The sequence below is a fragment of the Cricetulus griseus genome, chromosome X (assembly GCF_003668045.3).
Source record: "Cricetulus griseus strain 17A/GY chromosome X, alternate assembly CriGri-PICRH-1.0, whole genome shotgun sequence".
NCBI classification, from domain to species: domain Eukaryota; kingdom Metazoa; phylum Chordata; class Mammalia; order Rodentia; family Cricetidae; genus Cricetulus; species Cricetulus griseus.
Genome location: NC_048604.1, coordinates 54,370,593 through 54,389,660, shown reverse-complemented (window position 1 = coordinate 54,389,660; position 19,068 = coordinate 54,370,593). Strand labels below are relative to the sequence as shown.

Sequence of the window (19,068 nt, the reverse complement as noted above, 5' to 3'; positions counted from 1 at the left end):
TTCCTTACACACACACTCACACAGATGGGGGGGTGGGGGATAGAGGGAATGAGAGATAAAGAGAGAGATACTCAATTTTATTTGTGTGTTTATTATCTGGACTAGTAAAATTATCAATTTTAGTATTTATACAACAGTTTCTGCCAAGAATAACTTACTCAAATTAAGAAAGAACTATATTAGTGTAAAGAAAGAGAAAAGATGTATCATTGTGTATTTCAAACAAAATGTTTCTATGTACAGAATTTTGGTTTTATCTGGCTTGACTTAATTTTATAAATCTTTGAAGACTAAAGCTAACTTCATTTAAATGAAAAATTATTTTATCTTTGAAAATAAAAGCTTATTTCTACATCTAAAGATTTCTGGAATAAAACCGTAATATATTGTGCATGACAGTATGTGGAGATCATGGTATAAATTTTTCAGAGAACATTTTCGTGACAAATTCATAAAATGATGAATGAAGTGTAAGGAAAATGGAATCCTCACTCTTGGTGGGATTGCAAACTGGTGCAGTCACTCTGAAAGTCAGTGTAGAAAATTCTCATGAGTCTAAAAATAAACCCACATGACCCAGCTATATAATTTCTTGGCATATGTCCAAAGGACTCAGCATCACACTTCACAGATATTTGTCCAGCTATGTTGTCTATTGCTGATTTATTCACAAGAACTAGAAAATGGAAACAACCTAAATGTCCTAAAACTGACAAATGGCTAAATGAAAATGTGGTACATATATACTATGCATTGTGAAAATCTTTTCAGCTGTAAAGAAAAATGAAATTATGAACATTGCAGGAAAATGGTTGTAACTAGAAAAGAGCATTTTGACTGGGGTAACACAGAACCAGTAAGAAAAATAAATCCCACATTCTGTCTCATCTGAGGTTCCTAGCTGTAAATCTTTGGATATTAACTGTATTTCTCTCTTTTTTAATGTTTCTTTTTATTTAAATTAGAAACAAGCTTCTTTTACATGTCATTCACAGTTCCTTCTCCCTCCCCTCCTCCCCTGACCCCAACTGACCCCCCTATTCCAAACCCTTTCGGCTCCCCAGGGAGGATGAGGTCTTCCTTGGAGGATCTTCAATGTCTGTCATATAATTTGGAGCAAGGCCTAGACCCTCCCCTGTTTGTCTAGGCTGAGGGAGAATCCCTCCATGTGAAGAGGTCTCTCAAAATTCATTTGTGTACTAGGGGTAAATATTGATACACTACCGTGGCCCCATAGATTGTACAGATCTCCAAACTGACTTCATCCTTCAGGGGGTCTGGAACAGTCCTGTGCTGGTTCTCCAGCAATCAATCTTGTGTCCATTAGCAACCCCTTGTCAAGGTCAGCTGTTTCTGTGGGTTTCTCCAGCCTGGTCTTGACCCCTTTGCTCATGACACCTCCCTATCTGCAACTGGATTCCAGAGTTCAATGCAAAGTTTGGCTGTGAGTGTCTGCATCTGCTTCCATCAGCTATTGGATGAAGGCACTAGGATGGCACATAAGGTAGTCATCATCTCATTACTGGAGAAGGGCTTTTAAGGTAGCCTTCGACTATTGCCTATGTAGTTAATTGGGGCTGACCTTGTAGATCTCTGGACATATCCATAGTGCCAGAATTCTCATTAAAACTATAATGTCTCCCTCTATGATGGTATCTCTAGGCATGCTCTCCTCCATTCCTCCGCTGACTAAATCTTCCTGCTGCCTCCTGTCCTCCTCTCCCCTCCTCTTTCCTCTTCTCTTTCTTCTATCACACTCTCCCCTCCCCCATGTTCCCCATTATCTTAGGAGATCTTGTCCCTTTCTCCTTCTCCAGGGGACCATGTTCATCTTTCTTAGGGTCTTCCTTCTTTCCTAGCTTCTCTTTCGGTGTGGATTTCTCAACCCCTGCCAAGGAAACTTCTCAGTGCAACACATGGTATCATTACAGAAATCCATACCACAAAATGCAAAGCAGTAGAGCCCATTCTCAAAGGATAAATGTAAAATACAAGTTCTGAACAGAAGGGTAAAAGATCATTGTGGAATATGTGACAGAAAGAGTGTAAGTGTAAGGATCAGGAAATTCTCATCAGATTGTAATTCCTAGTACTATCAGAAGCTACACCCATAAAACCTTACCAACATGATTTCCTAAATATATGCTAAGCAATTACAATAACATGAAATGTTAAAAAGTGTAAATGAGAAATCCCAAGGTGTTTCATTCCTATACAAAGGACTACAGGCAACTAAATAATGCTGAGAGAGAGAGAGAAATAATATTTCCTAGGGAAGAGCACACCAAATGCTAATTCAATACCAAATGGTCAGCTGTGAAACACATATAAATTAAATTTATATAGACTTAGCCTGGTGTTTGTGGAGCATGCCTTTAATCACAGCACTCGGGAGGCAGAGGCAGGCAGATCTCTATGAGTTCAAGGCCAGCCTGGTCTCCAGAGCAAATGCCAGTAGTAGGTCCCAAGATCATGTCCAAGAGTCAGAGATACCCCCATTCCCACTTGTAGTTGAATTTTTCCTCTCTGTGGGCCTACCGCCCAGTTCCCAAAAAGATACACAAATACTTATTCTTACTTAATGCCCAGCCTTAGCTTTTGTTGTTTCTAGCCAGCTTTTCTAAACTAAATTATCCTGTTTCTCTTGAACTATGTTTTGCCTCTGGGTATTTTACCTTCTTTATTCTATATATCTTTCTTTTTTCTTACACCATGGCTGGCCGGATGACATGGTGTCTGGCCACTGGTGTTCTCGTCTCCTTTTTCCCCTCTCTCTTTCTTCTTCCCCAGCCTACATTTCTTCTCCTATTTATTCTTTCTGCCTCCCAACTCCACCTGTTTCTGTCTCCTAACTAGCTATTGGGTGTTCAGATCCTTATTAGATCAATCAGGTGTTTTTGGCACGCAAAGTAACACAGCTTTAAAAAAATTAACAAATGCAACATAAAAAAATGCAATATGTCTTTGCATCATTAAACAAATATTCCACAGCTGAAATGAAAGTTACACATATTAAAATAATATTCCACAATACCCCCTCTTAGAACTCACACAAAATACCAAGCTAACAGTCAAAACATGTTTTCAGAGGACCTAGCACAGACCCATAAAACCCCATGATTGCTGCTTAAGTCTCTGTGAACCTCTATGAGCTCTTGTTAGTTGGTTCTGTGAGCCATGTTTTCCTGGTGTTCTCAAGCCTTGTGCCTCCTACAACTCTTCCATTTCTCTCTTCTGTGTTGTTACATAACTTGCCTTCCAATTCTAGTTGCTTTTCTACTATGTCTTCTCTCTCTATTCCTCCCATTTGTTACATCTTATTTCCATCACCACCTGTCCCCAGTCTGCCTGAAAATTTTGTTCTATTTCCCCTTCTTGGGGAGATCCTTGCATCCCACTTAGAGCTTTTCTTATTTAGCTTTTCTGGGTCTGTGGATTATAGCACAAATATTATTTACTTCATAGGTAATATCTACTTATATTTTACTACGTACCTTGTTTATCTTTCTGGGTCTGGGTTGCTTCAGTCACAATTTTTTTTAATTCCATCCATTTGTCTGAAGATTTCATGGTGTCCTTATTTTTTTAATAGGTGAGTAAGTAATACTCCACTGAGTAGATGTACATGCTCTTTAGCCAATCTTTCAGGGATATGTACATTTTTCCAGTTTCTGTCCATTATAAATAAAGCTTGTATGACCATAGTTGAGCAAGTCACTTCTGGTAGGATAGAGTGTCCTTTGGGTATTTGTGCAAGAGGAGTATAGCTGAGTCCTGAAGTCGAACTCTTCCCAGATTTCAGAGGAACCTCCATATTGATTTGTTCTTCTTTCTCTACTTCTTGACCAGCATGAGCTATAACTTGTGTTTGTTTGTTTGTTTTTTAATCTTAGTCATTCTTACAGTTGTAAGGTGGAATCTCTAAGGAGTTTTGATTTGCATTTCCTGGATGGCTTAGGATGTTGAACTTGTTTATTTTTTTCAGCCATTTGAGATTCCTCTACTGAGAATTATCTGTTTATATCTGTACCCCATTTTTAATTGGTTTATTTGGGTTGATTTTTATCTAGTATCTCAGTTCTTTATGTAATTTTTATATTAGTCCTCTGTCCGAAGTAGAAATGTTGAAAAATTTTGCCCATTGTGTAGGCAACTGTTTTATCCTATTGAAAGTTTACTTTGCCTTACAACTTTTCAGTTAAATGAGGCTCAATTTAATAATTTCTGATCTTAGTGCCTGTACTCTCTGTGCTCTTTTCAGGAAATTTCCTCCTGTGCCAATGCATTCAAGGATATACCCCATGTTCTCTTCTATTGATAGATTGTATGTAGTTTAATATTGAAATCTTTGATTGACATGGACTTGAGTTTTGTACAGGGAGATAAATATGTATGTATTTTCATTCTTCTAGATGCTGACATCTAGTTAGGCCAACACCTTTTGCCGATAATGCTGTCTGTACCAGGAGGCTATTCTGTGCCTCCTGACCCCAGAGCTGTTTCACTCGGATGCTTGTTAATTATAATGTTTGACCAATGTCTCAGGCTTATTGCTAGGTATCTCTTATATTTAAATAAAACAATTTCTATTAATCTGTGTGTCGCCTTGTGGCCTATGGCTTACTGGTGGTATTGCTCTGGCATGTTGCTTCTTTGGGGGGTGCTGGTATCTCCCAGACCCCGCCCTTCTCCATTATCTCTGCTTGGGTTTCCTGCCTGGCTCTATCCTGCCTTGCCATAGACAAATGCAACCTTACTCATCAACCAATGATAGAAACATATACTCATAGCATGGAAAAAGACATCCCACATCAATTTTTTTCATGTTTGTATTTCTGGCTTCTTAATCAAAAATCATGTGCCCATAGGTCTATGAATTTTTTTTCTGAATCTTCCATTTGATGCTATTCGTCAACCCACCATTTTATGTCAATGATAATGCAGGTTTGTATTACTATAGCACTGTAATAAAACATGAAATCAGGATTGTGGTACCTCTAGAAGTTCTTTTCTTGTTCAGTATTGTTTTAGCTATCCTTGCTTGTTTTTCAATATGAAGCTGGTTGTTGTCCTTTTGATGTTTCTAAAGAATTGTGTTGGGATTGAATGTGTAGATTGCTTTTTAGTAGAATGCCCATTTTCACTCTTTTTATCCTACCAATCCAAGAGCATGGGAGATCTTTTCATACTCTAACACGTTCTTCAATTCCTTTTTCAAAGGCTTAAGGATTTTATAATACAACTATTTAATTTGCTTGTTTAGAGTTATTCCAAGATACTTTATAGTACTCATGGCCAACATACATGGTGATGGTTCCCTTATTTCTTTCTCAGTCCATTTGTCATTTGCATATAGGATGACTAATGATTTTTTGAGTAAGTCTTGTATCCATTTACTTTGCTGAAGGTGTTTTTCAATTATAGGTGTCCCCTGGTAAAATTTTCGGAATTTCTTATGTATACTCATATCATCTATGAGGAGCAGTAATTTGACTTCTTCCTTTCCAATTTGTTTCCCGTGACCTCCTTCAGTTGTCTTATTGCTCTATCTTGAAATGCAAGTATTATGTTGAATAAATATGGAGAGAGTGGACAGCATTGACTTGTCCATGATTTTTGTGAAATAATTTGTAAATTATTTTGATTATCTTTCATTTGAATGTAGGCATAATGGTGCAGTAAAACCTTCTGGCCTGGATCTTTTTGGTTTTGGGGAATTATAATGGATACTTCTATTTCTCTCAGAGATATAGGTCTATTGAAATTGACAATCTTATCTTGCTTTATTTAGGTATGTGGTATCTACCAAGAAAATTATTCATTTGTTTAAATTTACCAATTTTGTATAGTACAGATTCTTAAAGTATGATCTAATGATTATTTGAAATTTCTCCCTGTCTGTTTTTATGTCACCCATTTCAATCCTTATTTTGTTACTTTGGATATTTTCACTCAGTCTTTTAGCTTGTCTGGATGAGGGTTTGTCTATCTTGCAGATCCTCCCAAAGAAAGATCTCTTTAAGTCTTCATATTTGTCTCGTTTTTATTTTAATGATTTGGCTTCAGTTTGATTATTTCTTGTCTTTTTGCAGGATATTCTTCTTGGATGTGCTCATTTGTTTTTGTTCTAGAGCACTCTGATTCGGGTGTACTGTGTTAAATTGCTAGTAAGAGATCTCACCAATTTTATTTTATGTAGGCACTTAGGAATTTCATTTCTTTTATTGCATCCTATAAGTTTGGGTACATTGTAAATTCATTTATGTTGGATTCTAGAAAGTCATTAATTTATTTCGGGCATGATCCAGTGTTCAGTCAGTAAAGGGTTATTCATTTTCGATGACTTGTAGGATTTCTTTTTTTTTTTTTTTTTGATGGAAGATAAGTTTGTATTTATGTACAGAAAACTTAGCAGTGAGTGTACATTTAACCCAGTTTAGTAGCGAGTTCTTTAGCCTTTGCCTTTTCCAGCTTGGCAATTCGAGCCACAGATTTAGGACCCAGGACATTGCCTCCCCAGTGGCGTCGGATCTCATCATATCTGTCGTTGTAATTGGTCCTAATAGCTTCCACCAGCTTAGCCAAAGCACCCTTGTCTTCTGAGTTAACCTGTGTGAAGGCAATGGTGGTACATGTTTTCCTGTGGACCAGTCGTCCCAGCCTGGCTTTTCCCTTGATGATGCAGTAGGGGACCCCCATCTTCCGACACAGGGCAGGCAGGAAGACTACCAGCTCAATGGGGTCTACATCGTGGGGGATTACCACCAGCTGAGCCTTCTTGTTCTCCACCAAGGTGGTGACTGTGTTGACTCCTGCTCGAAGAACAGGTGGCCTCTTAGTTGGGACATCCCCTTTGCCAGCAGCCTTCTTCTCAGCACGGGCCAACAGTCTTTGCTTCTTCTCCTGCTTTGTCTCTGGCCTGTACTTGTGGGCAAGCTTGAGCAGCTGGGTAGCTGTTTGCCGGTCCAGGGCCTGGGTGAACTGGTTAATGGCAGGAGGAACTTTAAGCCGCTTATAGAGGATGGCCCTTTGCCGCTGCAGCCGAATGTATCGGGGCCATTTGAAGAAGCGTGTGAGGTCTCGTTTGGACTGGATGTCCTGCCCAATGCCTCTTCTCAAACAAAGGGTTCACCACCTTCTTGGCCTCCTGTTTCTTCACGACGGCGGGGCCCGGGGCCACCTTCTTCCCCTTGGCCGTCTTTCCCTTGGGCTATCTTGCTCGGCTGCAAATGAGAGAGAGGGACTTGTAGGATTTCTGATGTTTCTGTTTTTTGTCTTTAAACCCAGAGTTAATCTGTGGTGGTCTGATAGGGCACAAAGGTTATATCAATTTTTATGTATCTGTTGAGACTTTCTCTATGACCAATAATGTGCTTATGCCTTTTCCCTTTTCTTAATTTAAATTAGAAACAAGCCTCATTTAAATGTCGATCCCAGTTCCCTCTCTGTCCCCTCCTCCCAAGGCCCCCACTGTCTCCCTATCCCATCCCATTTCTGCTTCCTAGGGAGGGTTAGGAATTCCATGGGGGCTCTTCAAAGTCTGTCTAAAAACATTCCATGAGCTGCTAAGTTTAATATTTTTTCTCTTCAAATTAGAAAAAAGCTTTTTTTACATGTCAATGTCAGTTCCCTTTACCTCCCCAACTCCCCTGCCCCCCCACTGACCTCCCTATTACAACCCCTTTCTGCTCCCCAGGGAGGGTGAGGACTTCCTTGGGGGATCTTCAAAGTCTGTCATATAATCTGGAGCAGTACCTAGACGCTCCCCTGTATGTCTAGACTGAGAGAGTATCCTTCTATATGAAGAGGGTTCTCAAAGTTCATTTGTGTACTAGGGGTAAATATTGATACACTACCTGTGGCCCCATAGATTGTTCAGATCTCCAAACTGACTTCCTCCTTCAGGGGGTCTGGAACAATCCTATGCTGATTCCCCAGCTATCAGTCTTGGGTCTATTAGCAACCCCTTGTTCAGGTCAGCTTTTTCTGTGGGTTTCTTCAGCCTGGTCTTGACACCTTTGCTAATGATACCTCCCTCTCTGCACCTGGATTCCAGAATTCAGCTCAGTGTTTAGCTGTGTGTGTCTGCTTCTGCTTCCATCAGTTTCTGGATGAAGGCACTAGGATTGCATATAAGGTAATCATCAATCTCCTTATCAGAGAAGGGCCTTTTAGGTAGCCTCTCAAATATTGCTTAGATTGTTAGTTGGGGTCAACCTTGTAGATCTCAGGATATTCCCCCAGTGCCAGAATTCTCTTTAAACCTATAATGGCTCCCTCTATTCTTCCCCTGACTAGATCTTCTTGTTACCTCATGTCCTCTTCTCCCCTTCTTTTTCCTCTAACCCTGTCTCCCCGCCCCATGCTACACATTAGCTTAGGAGATCTTGTCCATTTCCCCCTGTCCAGGGGATCATATATGTCTCTCTTAGGGACCTTCTTGTTTCCTAGCTTCTCTGGCATTGTGGATTGTAGTATGCTACTTCTTTGCTGTAGATCTAAAATCCATATATGAGTGAGTACATACCATTTTTGTCTTCTTGTGACTGGGTTACCTCACTCAGGATGGTTTCTTCTAGATCAATACATGTGCCTGCAAATTTCAAGAATCCATTGTTTTTTATTCCCACTGAGTAGTACTCCATTGTGTAAATGTACCACATTTTCTCCATGCATTCTTCAGTTGAAGGGCATCTAGGTTGACTCCTGTTTCTGGCTATTAAAATAATGCTGCTATGAACATGGTTGAACACACATCCTTGTTGTATGAATGTGCATCTTTTAGATATATGCCTAAGAATGGAATTCCTGGATCTTGTGGTAAATTTACTCCATTTTTCCTGAGGAACTGCCAAACTGATTTCCAAAGTGGCTGTACCAAGTGTCACTCCCACCAGCAGTGGAGGAGTGATCCCTCTTTTCTGCATCTTCTCCAGCACAAACTGTCATCGGTGTTTTTTATTTTACCCATTCTTACAGGAGTAAGATGGTATCTCAGAGTATTTTTGATTGCATTTCCCTGATGGCTAAGGATAATGAGCACTTTCTTAAGTGTCTTCCAGCCTGTTTAGTTTCCTTTATTGAGAATTCTCTATTTAGTTCTGTATCCCACTTTTTAATTGGATTAGTTGGTGTTTTGGAGACTAACTACTTGAATTCTTTGTATATTTTGGAAATAAGCCCTCTGTTAGATGTGGAGTTGCCATTTTGTCTTTTTGACTGTGTCCTCTGCCTTACAGAAGCATTTCAGTTTCAGGAGGTCCCATATATTAATTGTCAATCTCAGTGTTTGGGCTACTGGTGTTATGTTCAGGAAATGTTCTCTGGTGCCAATTGGTTCGAGGGTACCACATACCTTCTATTCTAAGAGGTTCAGTGTGTCTGGATTTATGTTGAGGCCTTTGGTCTATTTGGACTTAAGTTTTGTGCATGGCAATAGATGTGGATCTATCTGCAATCTTCTACATGTCCAAATCCAGTTATGCCAGCACCATTTGTTGAAAGTGCTTTCTTTTTTCCATTGTATAAATTTATCTTCTTTGTCAAAAATCACTTGTTTGTAGGTGTGTGGGTTAATAACGGGGTTTTAAATTAGATTCCATTAGTCTATCTACTTTTGTGCCCATACCAAGCTGTTTTCAGTACTATGGCTCTATAATGGAGCTTGAAGTCAGGGATAGAGATGCCTCCAGAAGATCCTTTACTGTATAAGGTTGTTTTGGCTATCCTGGGTCTTTTATTTTTCCAAATAAAGTTGAGAATTGTTCTTTCAATGTCTGTAAAGAATTGTGCTGGGGTTTCGATGGGGACTGCATTGAATCTGGAGATTGATTTTGTCAAGATTGCCATTTTTACTATGTTGATCCTACTTATCCAAGAACATGGGAGAATCTTCCATTTTTGGTTATTTTTCTTATTTTTCTTTAAAGAGTCAAATTTCTTATAATACAGGTTTTTCCCTTTTTTGGTTAGCATTATCCCAAGTTATTTTATGTTGTTTGTGGCAATTGTAAAGGGTGATGTTTCTCTGATTTCTTTCTCAGAGCATTTATCATCTGCATATAGTAGGGCTACTGATTTTCTTTTGAGTTAATCTTGTATCCTGTCACTTTTCTGAAGGTGTTTATAAGCTGTAGGAGTTCCCTGGTAGAGTTTTTCTGGTCACTTATTTAGACTGTCATATCATCTGCAAATAATGAAATTCTGACTTCTTCCTTTCCAATTTTTATCCCATTGATTTCCCTTTATATTTAAATTGGAAACAAACTTCATTTACATGTGGATCCCAGTTCCCTCTCCCTCCCCTCCTCCCATGCCCTCCATGGACCCCCCATCTCATCCCCTTTCTGCTTCCTAGGGAGGGTGAGGTCTTCCATGGGGAATCTTCAAGGTCATTTCGAAAACATTCCTTGAGCTTCTGAGAAGTTTAATCTTTTGTGTTCTCAAATGCTGAACATGTTACCCCATTTAAAAATTTACCAGGTGGTGCATATAAATAATACTCCATTATATTTAAATATCAGCTGGGCATAATGTAGCCATTAAATAATAGACATATAAGCTTGTTTACACATTTTACTTATTTTGTTACAATATCACAATGAAAAGAAGGATGCAAATAGCTTTTCAAGACACTTACTTTAATTGTTTGGGATGTATACTAATATGTGTGATTATTAGATCAGTAATGTTTTAAGTCACTTCCACAGTTTTTCATTTCAGCTGTACCATCATATGGTCATATGATTTCCAGTTTTGTCACTTCCTTGGCCAATACTTACAAGCGTTTAAAATTTTTCATCCTAGTAATCCCATCAAGATTAAGATAATATCTCATGACTATGACTTATGTTCCTCTGGAGATTAGTGTTGGTGAATATCTTTCCTTATACTTTTTTGCCATTAATGCTTCTTTGGTGAACAATTGTCTATTCAATTTACGTTTTGGGTATTTGTGAGATGTTTTTATAGATTTTATTTTCATTTTGATAGTGAGAATATAAATCCTTTATATAATTTCATTTCAGTATTAACTTTCCTTCAGAGATTGTGTTTGCAAATATTTCTCCCATTTCATTGATTGAATTTGGATTCTGTTTTTTTTTTTCGTTTTATTTGAGTTACAAACACGATTGAATTACATGACAATCCCAGTTCCCTTCTCCCTCCCCTCCTCTACTATCACTCCCCCCCCAACTAAACCCTACCTTTCACATATTCTTTCTTCTAATCTACACCTGACTCAACCTTTCTGTTCCCTTCTCTGTGTTCATTTTCATCCAGTGGTCACTTAACACTGGACATCCAGCATAGCTATCAACTCTTGAGTTTCCAGTGTACTGAAATATGTGACCTGTGTCTTCTTTCCCAACACCCACCCCACTCCACCCTCCAAAGGAAGTGAATCTTCAAAAACAACAACAACTTTGAGCTCTTTCTGCTCGGGTCATAAACCTTTTTTTTTTTTTTTTTTCTTTTTTTCATGTTGAAGTGAGTGACATAAATCAATTTTAAATATAATAATAAACAAGTAAACATTGATAAAGACAAATCCAAACACCATCTTGATTGGTCTCTCCCTCCCTCTCCATCTGTCCCCTGTCTCTCTGTCTCCCTCCCTCCTTTTCCCTACCTTTTTCCCTGTTGTTTCTCTCTCTCTCTCTCTCTCTCTCTCTCTCTCTCTCTCTCTCTCTCTCTCTCTCTCTCTCTCTCTCTCTCTCTCTCTCTCTCTCTCTCTCTCTCTCATTCTCTCATTCTCTCATTCTCTCATTCTCTCTCTCTCTCTCTGGCACAAGCAAGCACAAGCGGGAAGTTACTTAGCAAGGTTCCGGGTTTCCTAGTGCCCCACCCGCCCTTCCTAGCACAGCTACAGGATCTTGGTCCCTTGGTTCCTTGGTTGCTCTGTGCTGCAGGTGAAGGAAACCCTTGTCTGTTGGTCCCTTCTGGGTCAGTCCTGGGCGCATCTGCCCTCCTCTGCTGACTCCGCCCCGCATCTTTAAAGACCCGCCTCGCGTCAGAGCTGACCCACCGCGCGGCTGCCAGTCAGACCCTCCGGACCTGCGAGAGCCTCAGGCTGCAGAAATCGCCACGCCTCACTCGGTCCGTACCCAGTGGGCATCTTGGGGATCTGGGCGGTCTCCGGTTCCCCACGCGTGTGTCTGTGTGTCTGTCTCTCTGTGTGATAAGCTCTTTGCAGCCTGCCTGGCAGTTCCAGCGCACCAAGTGTCTTGTGTGCCCTTTGGCTGACGCTGAGCTTGGAGCGGCCTTAGTGAGCTCCTAGCCCGCCTGACCCTGCCTGGCGGAGGAATACACATACTTGGCCCCTGCAAGGGGTTGCTGGCATTTTAAATCTACAGGAGCTTGAGGCCTATGCTTTTTTTTTTTTTTTTCCTTCAGAAAGCCAGTCCCGAGGCCTCTTTTTGCAAAGGTAGATGTGGGGAGCCAGCCAGATCCTTGATGATTTCTTTAATTTTAACGGGGAAGGGGATATTGAGTTCTTAATGAAGGCTTTTGAAACCCGTTGTAAATCTGAAGGGGTGATAAACTGTAAGTCGTCTTGGGGAGAACAGATTGCTTTTTGGGTTGCCTTTTTGTCTGATACATTTGTTTTGAGCCTGCTGACCAGCTGTTTCTGAACTTCATTTTCTCAGCCTCAACAGTGATTTGAGCCCGCTTTTAGCTCCCCTCCGCCTGCCTTGGCTTGTTTCTGTGCAAGAACAGCTGCTTGGCCCCTAGATTAGAGAAAGGGGTCTCCTCCCCTTTCCCAAGAAAGCCTCTTCTATGTGCTCAGCGATGGGGAGCGGGGAACCTAATATTGCTGGCAAGAAAAAGAAGTACCTCAAGGCTGCCCTGTATGTGGGTGACTTGGGCCCTGAAGTGACAGAGGACATGCTTTATAAGAAGTTCAGACCTGCTGGCCCTCTCCGCTTCACTAGAATTTGCCGTGACCCAGTGACCCACAGCCCCCTGGGTTATGGTTATGTTAACTTCCGCTTTCCTGCAGATGCTGAGTGGGCCTTGAACACAATGAACTTTGATTTAATTAATGGTAAACCGTTTCGCCTCATGTGGTCACAGCCAGATGACCGCTTAAGAAAGTCTGGAGTTGGAAATATATTCATCAAGCACTTGGATAAATCCATAGATAATAGGACCCTGTTTTATTTATTTTCTGCTTTTGGGAACATTCTTTCCTGTAAAGTAGTATGTGATGACAATGGCTCTAAGGGTTATGCCTATGTCCACTTTGATAGCCTTGCTGCTGCCAATAGGGCTATCTGGCATATGAATGGAGTCTGGCTCAACAACCGCCAGGTGTATGTGGGGCGATTCAAATTTCCTGAAGAGAGAGCAGCTGAAGTCAGAACCAGGGATAGAGCCACGTTTACCAATGTTTTTGTGAAAAACCTTGGAGATAACATGGATGACGAAAAACTGAAGGAACTTTTCAGTGAATACGGGCCAACTGAGAGTGTTAAAGTAATAAGAGACGCCAGTGGGAAATCGAAAGGCTTTGGATTTGTCAGATATGAGACACACGAAGCTGCCCAAAAATCTGTGCTGGACCTGCATGGCAAGACAATAGATGGGAAAGTCCTGTATGTAGGGAGAGCACAGAAGAAAATTGAACGCTTGGCTGAATTAAGGCGGAGATTTGAAAGACTGAAACTAAAAGAAAAAAGTAGGCCCCCAGGAGTGCCTATCTATATTAAGAACCTGGATGAGACCATTGATGATGAAAAACTGAAGGAGGAATTTTCTTCATTTGGATCAATTAGTCGAGCCAAAGTAATGATGGAAATGGGACAAGGCAAAGGGTTTGCTGTCGTCTGCTTTTCTTCTTTTGAAGAGGCTACCAAAGCAGTGGATGAGATGAATGGTCGTGTACTAGGCTCTAAGCCACTGAGTGTCACGCTGGGCCAAGCCAGGCACAGGTGGTGAGAATCACAATGATCAGTTTGTTTAGCCTTAGCTGGTGCCTACTTAGCTTGGGCTCCTTTGTGATAGACGGACTTGTTTTTGCTGTTATTTTCTTTTCTTTTTGTGTGTGAAAAATTATTTTAGAAAGTGTACATTCAAAGCCTTGTTCATTTTAGTGAAGAACATAATTTTTTAAATGTAAAATTGTCATTTTGTATGATTTTTTACATACTCTCTATCCTTAAGAATTTGTGGAATAAAGTTTATTCCTCTTTTTTTCTGAATAGCCTAATTGAGGCAATTGATTATATTTCTATCTTTATTTCCATAATACTAATTTAATTTATTCCATGAAAATATTCTTAGCATGGTCCTTATTTCTGATTCTGACACAGTGAAAAGTCACCACTTGTTTTTTAGAGAAATAATCAAAGAAGGGAGAAATGTATATGAGCCACTTAAAATTGCTGCATAATTTCATATTAAATTAGGATTTAAAGGATTATTTTTAAGAATATGTGAGCATTCTTTCTTGTATTTGTTTGTATTGGTTTTCTTTTATAAATATATTGGGAGGATACCACATATTAGTAGCTTTGACTAAGTATTGGAAGTTGTTTTTTTTAATGTCTTGCTTTTGTTTTACAATCAGTGCTTTTGGAAAACTGTTGCATTGATAAATGGCTACTCAAAATGTGATGGTGTCTTAAAAATCTTTTCCAAGTGATTTAATATTTGAAAATATTCTAAAAGCCATCCTTAATAGTTCTTTTTCTAAATGCATATAATGGTTGTATACATGTAGACTATGTTAAAGTAGCAAGAAAAATTGACAATTCACTAACTCATCTTTACTTTGAAAAATTTTATACACTGCTGCTGGAAAAACTAAGGACCTTGTGCTTCTTCTAAACCTTGAATATATCCATGTGCAAACAATGACCATGTTTCATTAGGGGATAGGTTTCCTCTTGATTAGGTCACATGCGAATTTTTAACTCCAAATAATTGTCCTTTGATGCATCAGAACATTTAAAACAGAATGTTTGGTTTCCAAACATTAAGGACAAAATATTGTTCTGCAGCTTCTTCTTGTGCCATGCAATTTGTAAACTACAAATTCTCTACATTTCACTTGCAGTAACCTCTTCTCATCACTTTAAGCTTTCAATCCATGTATCACTTAAAATCAGCATAACTATTTTGAAAATTAGAAAAAATAATCAAATTGCATTGAACTTCAATAACTTTCTTAGAATATATGATTCACTCATATGATAGATTCAATCACAAGAACATATTTGGTGTCCCTTGTCAGTTTATTGTTTTTAATTGCTTTACAGATAAATCTTTTTAAGAGTAATGTAATTATACAATTTTAAAAGTTCTGCTAGCTATTTGACCATATAAAATGAAAGTAGGATATTTCTATGTAATTACATCCAATTATGTGTATACACATAGTATAGTATTTTCAAAATGAAAATCACTGATTTGTTGATTATAAAAATATAATCATAAATAATTCTGTAAACATTATATAAAGAAATCATTCTCAATTTTATATGTGCATATATATCCCTTTATATCTTTTTTTAGTGAGAACACATTTTTTGGAAAAATATATTATGCAATGGTCCATAATTTGTTTTACATTGAACCATATTCATGCTTTCATACCAATAAATATTGATATTGATATATATCACAGTTTTAGAGACTTTGTAATTTTCCTTAATATGGATGTAGAATAAGACTTTTGATTCAATAATTCTTAAAATTTGTAAACTATACTGAGCTGAACAACTTTTTCTGTAAACATTGTACAAAATGAGTTTGACAGAAACTTCTATAAATTATAAGACTTAAATCAGCCAGAGAATTAAAACACTCAATACTTAGATATGTTCCCAAATTTTTGAACATTTTCAACATGTAATATATAACTAAATTTATATGAAAGAATCAGAGGAAGATAATTTTATGCTTGATGAACCTACTTTATATTATTGCAGCTATCAAAATAATAAAATTTTAAATAGATACAATGACAATTATACATCATATATTTATTCATTTTAAGCACTATCTTTTCTTAAGGAATTATTTATTTTTATTTTGTATCATTGGTGTTTTCCCAAGTGTTTGTCTGTTTGAAATTTCAAGATCTGGAAATGAAGTTACAGATAGTTGTGAGCTGCAATGTAAGTGATGAGAATTGAACCCTGGGCCTCTGGAAGAGCAGCCAGTATTCCTACCCACTAAGCCACATCTCCAGCCACAAATATCCTTCTAAAATCATAGTTATAAATACAAAACATCACTTTTAGCATGATTCTGAGAAAAATTTAGATAAAAATATCTAGGACAACTTCTAGAATATAAAAATAATCGAATTTAATACATGAATTTGAAACTTCATATTTAAAGTGTTATTATATTCTAAAGAACAGCCTTTATAAATTGCAGGCAAAAATAAGGATTCTTAGGAACAGGTAAAATAGTTATACTGAAGATATAGTTAACCATTTGAAAAAATTAAAAATTCAAGAGCAGGAAACCACAAGGAAAATATATACTAAAGGTAATCTCTATATGAATAGAAATACCCGAGTAGTTTTTCAATCTTGTGCTTAAGTTTTATCTACTTTTAATAGACTGCCAAAGAGCAACAGTATTGCCAAGGGTTTTATAAAGCATATCGCAGCATTTCTGAGGAAACTATAATTAGTAAAAATAGAGCTAGTATTTGGCTAATAATCAAATATTTAATAAAAGTTTTGTTTTGATTACGATTTCAAAGCAGTCACTTAGACAAAATTTTAAAATGACCAATGAGAAGAAAACTAATAATATTCCTTTATGATTATATGCCATCATAATAAAAATTTGGGGGATGGAGGTAAACTTTTGTAGAGGAGATTTTAAACGTATTCTTGTTTATTTATTGCTAGTGACTAAGGAAAAAGAAAAATGCTATACATATAAGTGAAATTTTTAGCTTGGGCTTGTGGAAGCAATAACAATTATATTTTAAATTAGGAAGTTGAAAATGGATTGAATACCATCTTCCTTGCACATAAATTGCTTAATCTAAGATAATGATTAGAAACATGTCAATAAATGACTGAACATAGATAATTGAAGTGTGCTTAACACCTGTAATATTACCTGAAATACAGTATTCAACAAACTGTTAATGAATTCATTAATAACATGAGTGATACCCTTCCATTTCATTACTTTTCAACTCTCCTATCAACATTTAATGAGCTAAATGAGATATTAAGTAGCATATGAAAATGTAATTATAGAAAAGTACATTTTTATACTTGGTATTGAAATATTTTCCTATTAGTATTATGATTTCTGTCACTTTACCATACCTTATTTTCTTGATTATTCACTATTAGATTGATAATTATGCCATGAATGCTAAGCCTGTGATGACTAACATAACTTAAAAATTATTTGTAGAGCAGTCCTTTTTCTGTTAATGATATCCTGTATGAAGACCAGTCAAACTCCACTATGTATTACTTCTGTGCTGAAATATATAATTACATTAATTCCTGAGAAAGTAGTAATTGCTTATCAGAAATTATTTAACCCTTATACAGTCGCAGTAATTTTTTTACTACTCTTGACACGTCTCCTAAAAAATGATTATTTACACACTCGGGAGAGTTACTGTTTCCCACATCGCTTCAGTAGATCCTTGACATTAATTGAAAATACTCTAGCTATAAAAGTAAATCTGAAAGTAAAAGACTTGCTGCAATCCCCATATTAAAACTTAAAATTCTTGCTATTCAAAGATTTATTTATTTTATGTGTGTGAATGTTTCGTCAACATGTGTGTATGTGTACCACATGTGTGCCTAGTGCTTGTAGGGGTCAGAAAAGCCATTGGATCCCTTGGGACTGAAGTTACAGATGGTTATGAACCACTTGGTGGGTCCTGTGAACAGAACGCAGGTCTTCCACAAGAGCAGCAAGTGGTTTTATGCACGGAGCTATCTCTATAGCCTTCAGTCAAATTTCTTGGATTTTTTTTCTTTAAGAAAGTGTTTCATATCCCTGACAGATATAGAAATCTTTATGTTGACCAGGGAGGCCTTGAATTCACAGAGATCCACCTACCTCTGTCTCTAGAGTGTTAGAATTAAAGCTGTTCACCACATGCCTGGCCTTCTAATTATTATAATGTAAAAAACATAACTCCAAGTACTTTGATCCTCAAAAATCAGAGTCAAATTTTTAAGTATGTCTTATTCAAAAGGGAAAAGGTCTTCATTAAATTTTTAATATGAAATTTGGGACCTTTAAAAATGTATTTAGTTCTTTATGGCTGTCTAGTAAATCAGAGTGGATGCTGATATTATATGGCATGGTTTTCTCAGTCATCAGACTAACTTCTTTATTTAGAACTAATCACAAAAAAATATAACATAAAATAAGAACATTTTCACATTTAGGGATTCACTTTGAGTTTCCTAAAGGGGCATATTTTGCTTTTGAAAAATAAATGACTTACCAAATCAATATCTGATACTATCTAAAAATAAATTTATGCTAGTATGTATAGAATGGCAAGAGTCATTTTTAAAAGTCACCTATCTTTGAGAACTTTGCACATTCTAAATCCTTGAATAAAACAGAGGAGTTTACACACCTTTCTTTTTTCTGTTTCATAAAACCACAAATATTTAAATTAACAGATATATTATACACTATATTTTAAGATTATTTAAATGATAAAACACTTTATTGTCGTTGTAAGATTAAGGTTGGGTTAAAATCATTGTTGTTAGTATAGTCTAAATATTTAAAGAAGTCAAGGTAATTTGTTTCCAAACAAGAAAGTAAAGAAAAATCAAGAATGCATTTCTTTATTCTGTATAGAGAAAAAAAACATGAGAGATTTGTTCATTGAGAATAACTAAAGTATATAAATAGTCAGCTAAATGTTATAAATATAAATGGATATTGTAAAAACAATAAAATTCTGCCTATTTTAATGTCTAAGGTCAAACATCAAGGGAAGCTTCCATTCAATTTCTCTAGTTATTCATTTTCTTGACGTGACTACTAACAGTGATCTTAAACCTCAGGAGTACTCTTTCATAAGTGAACTTTCTTTTAAAA

General features: G+C 37.3%; 2 protein-coding genes across 2 annotated transcripts; one reads left to right on the top strand and one right to left on the bottom strand.

The window, feature by feature from the left end:
- Window positions 1-6,373: 6,373 nt before the first annotated feature.
- On the bottom strand, window positions 6,374-12,118 carry LOC100767038 (60S ribosomal protein L7a). Its single transcript, XM_035449721.1, is given in 3 exon segments — window positions 6,374-7,108; window positions 7,110-7,204; window positions 12,029-12,118. Coding segments are annotated over 3 exon segments (867 nt in total). The 3' UTR covers window positions 6,374-6,426.
- A 674-nt stretch (window positions 12,119-12,792) lies between these two features.
- Window positions 12,793-13,941, top strand: Pabpc5 (poly(A) binding protein cytoplasmic 5). The gene has a single exon (XM_027432886.2). The coding sequence runs from the start codon at window positions 12,793-12,795 to the stop codon at window positions 13,939-13,941; it is 1,149 nt and encodes a 382-aa protein (XP_027288687.2).
- The last annotated feature ends 5,127 nt before the right edge of the window (window positions 13,942-19,068 follow it).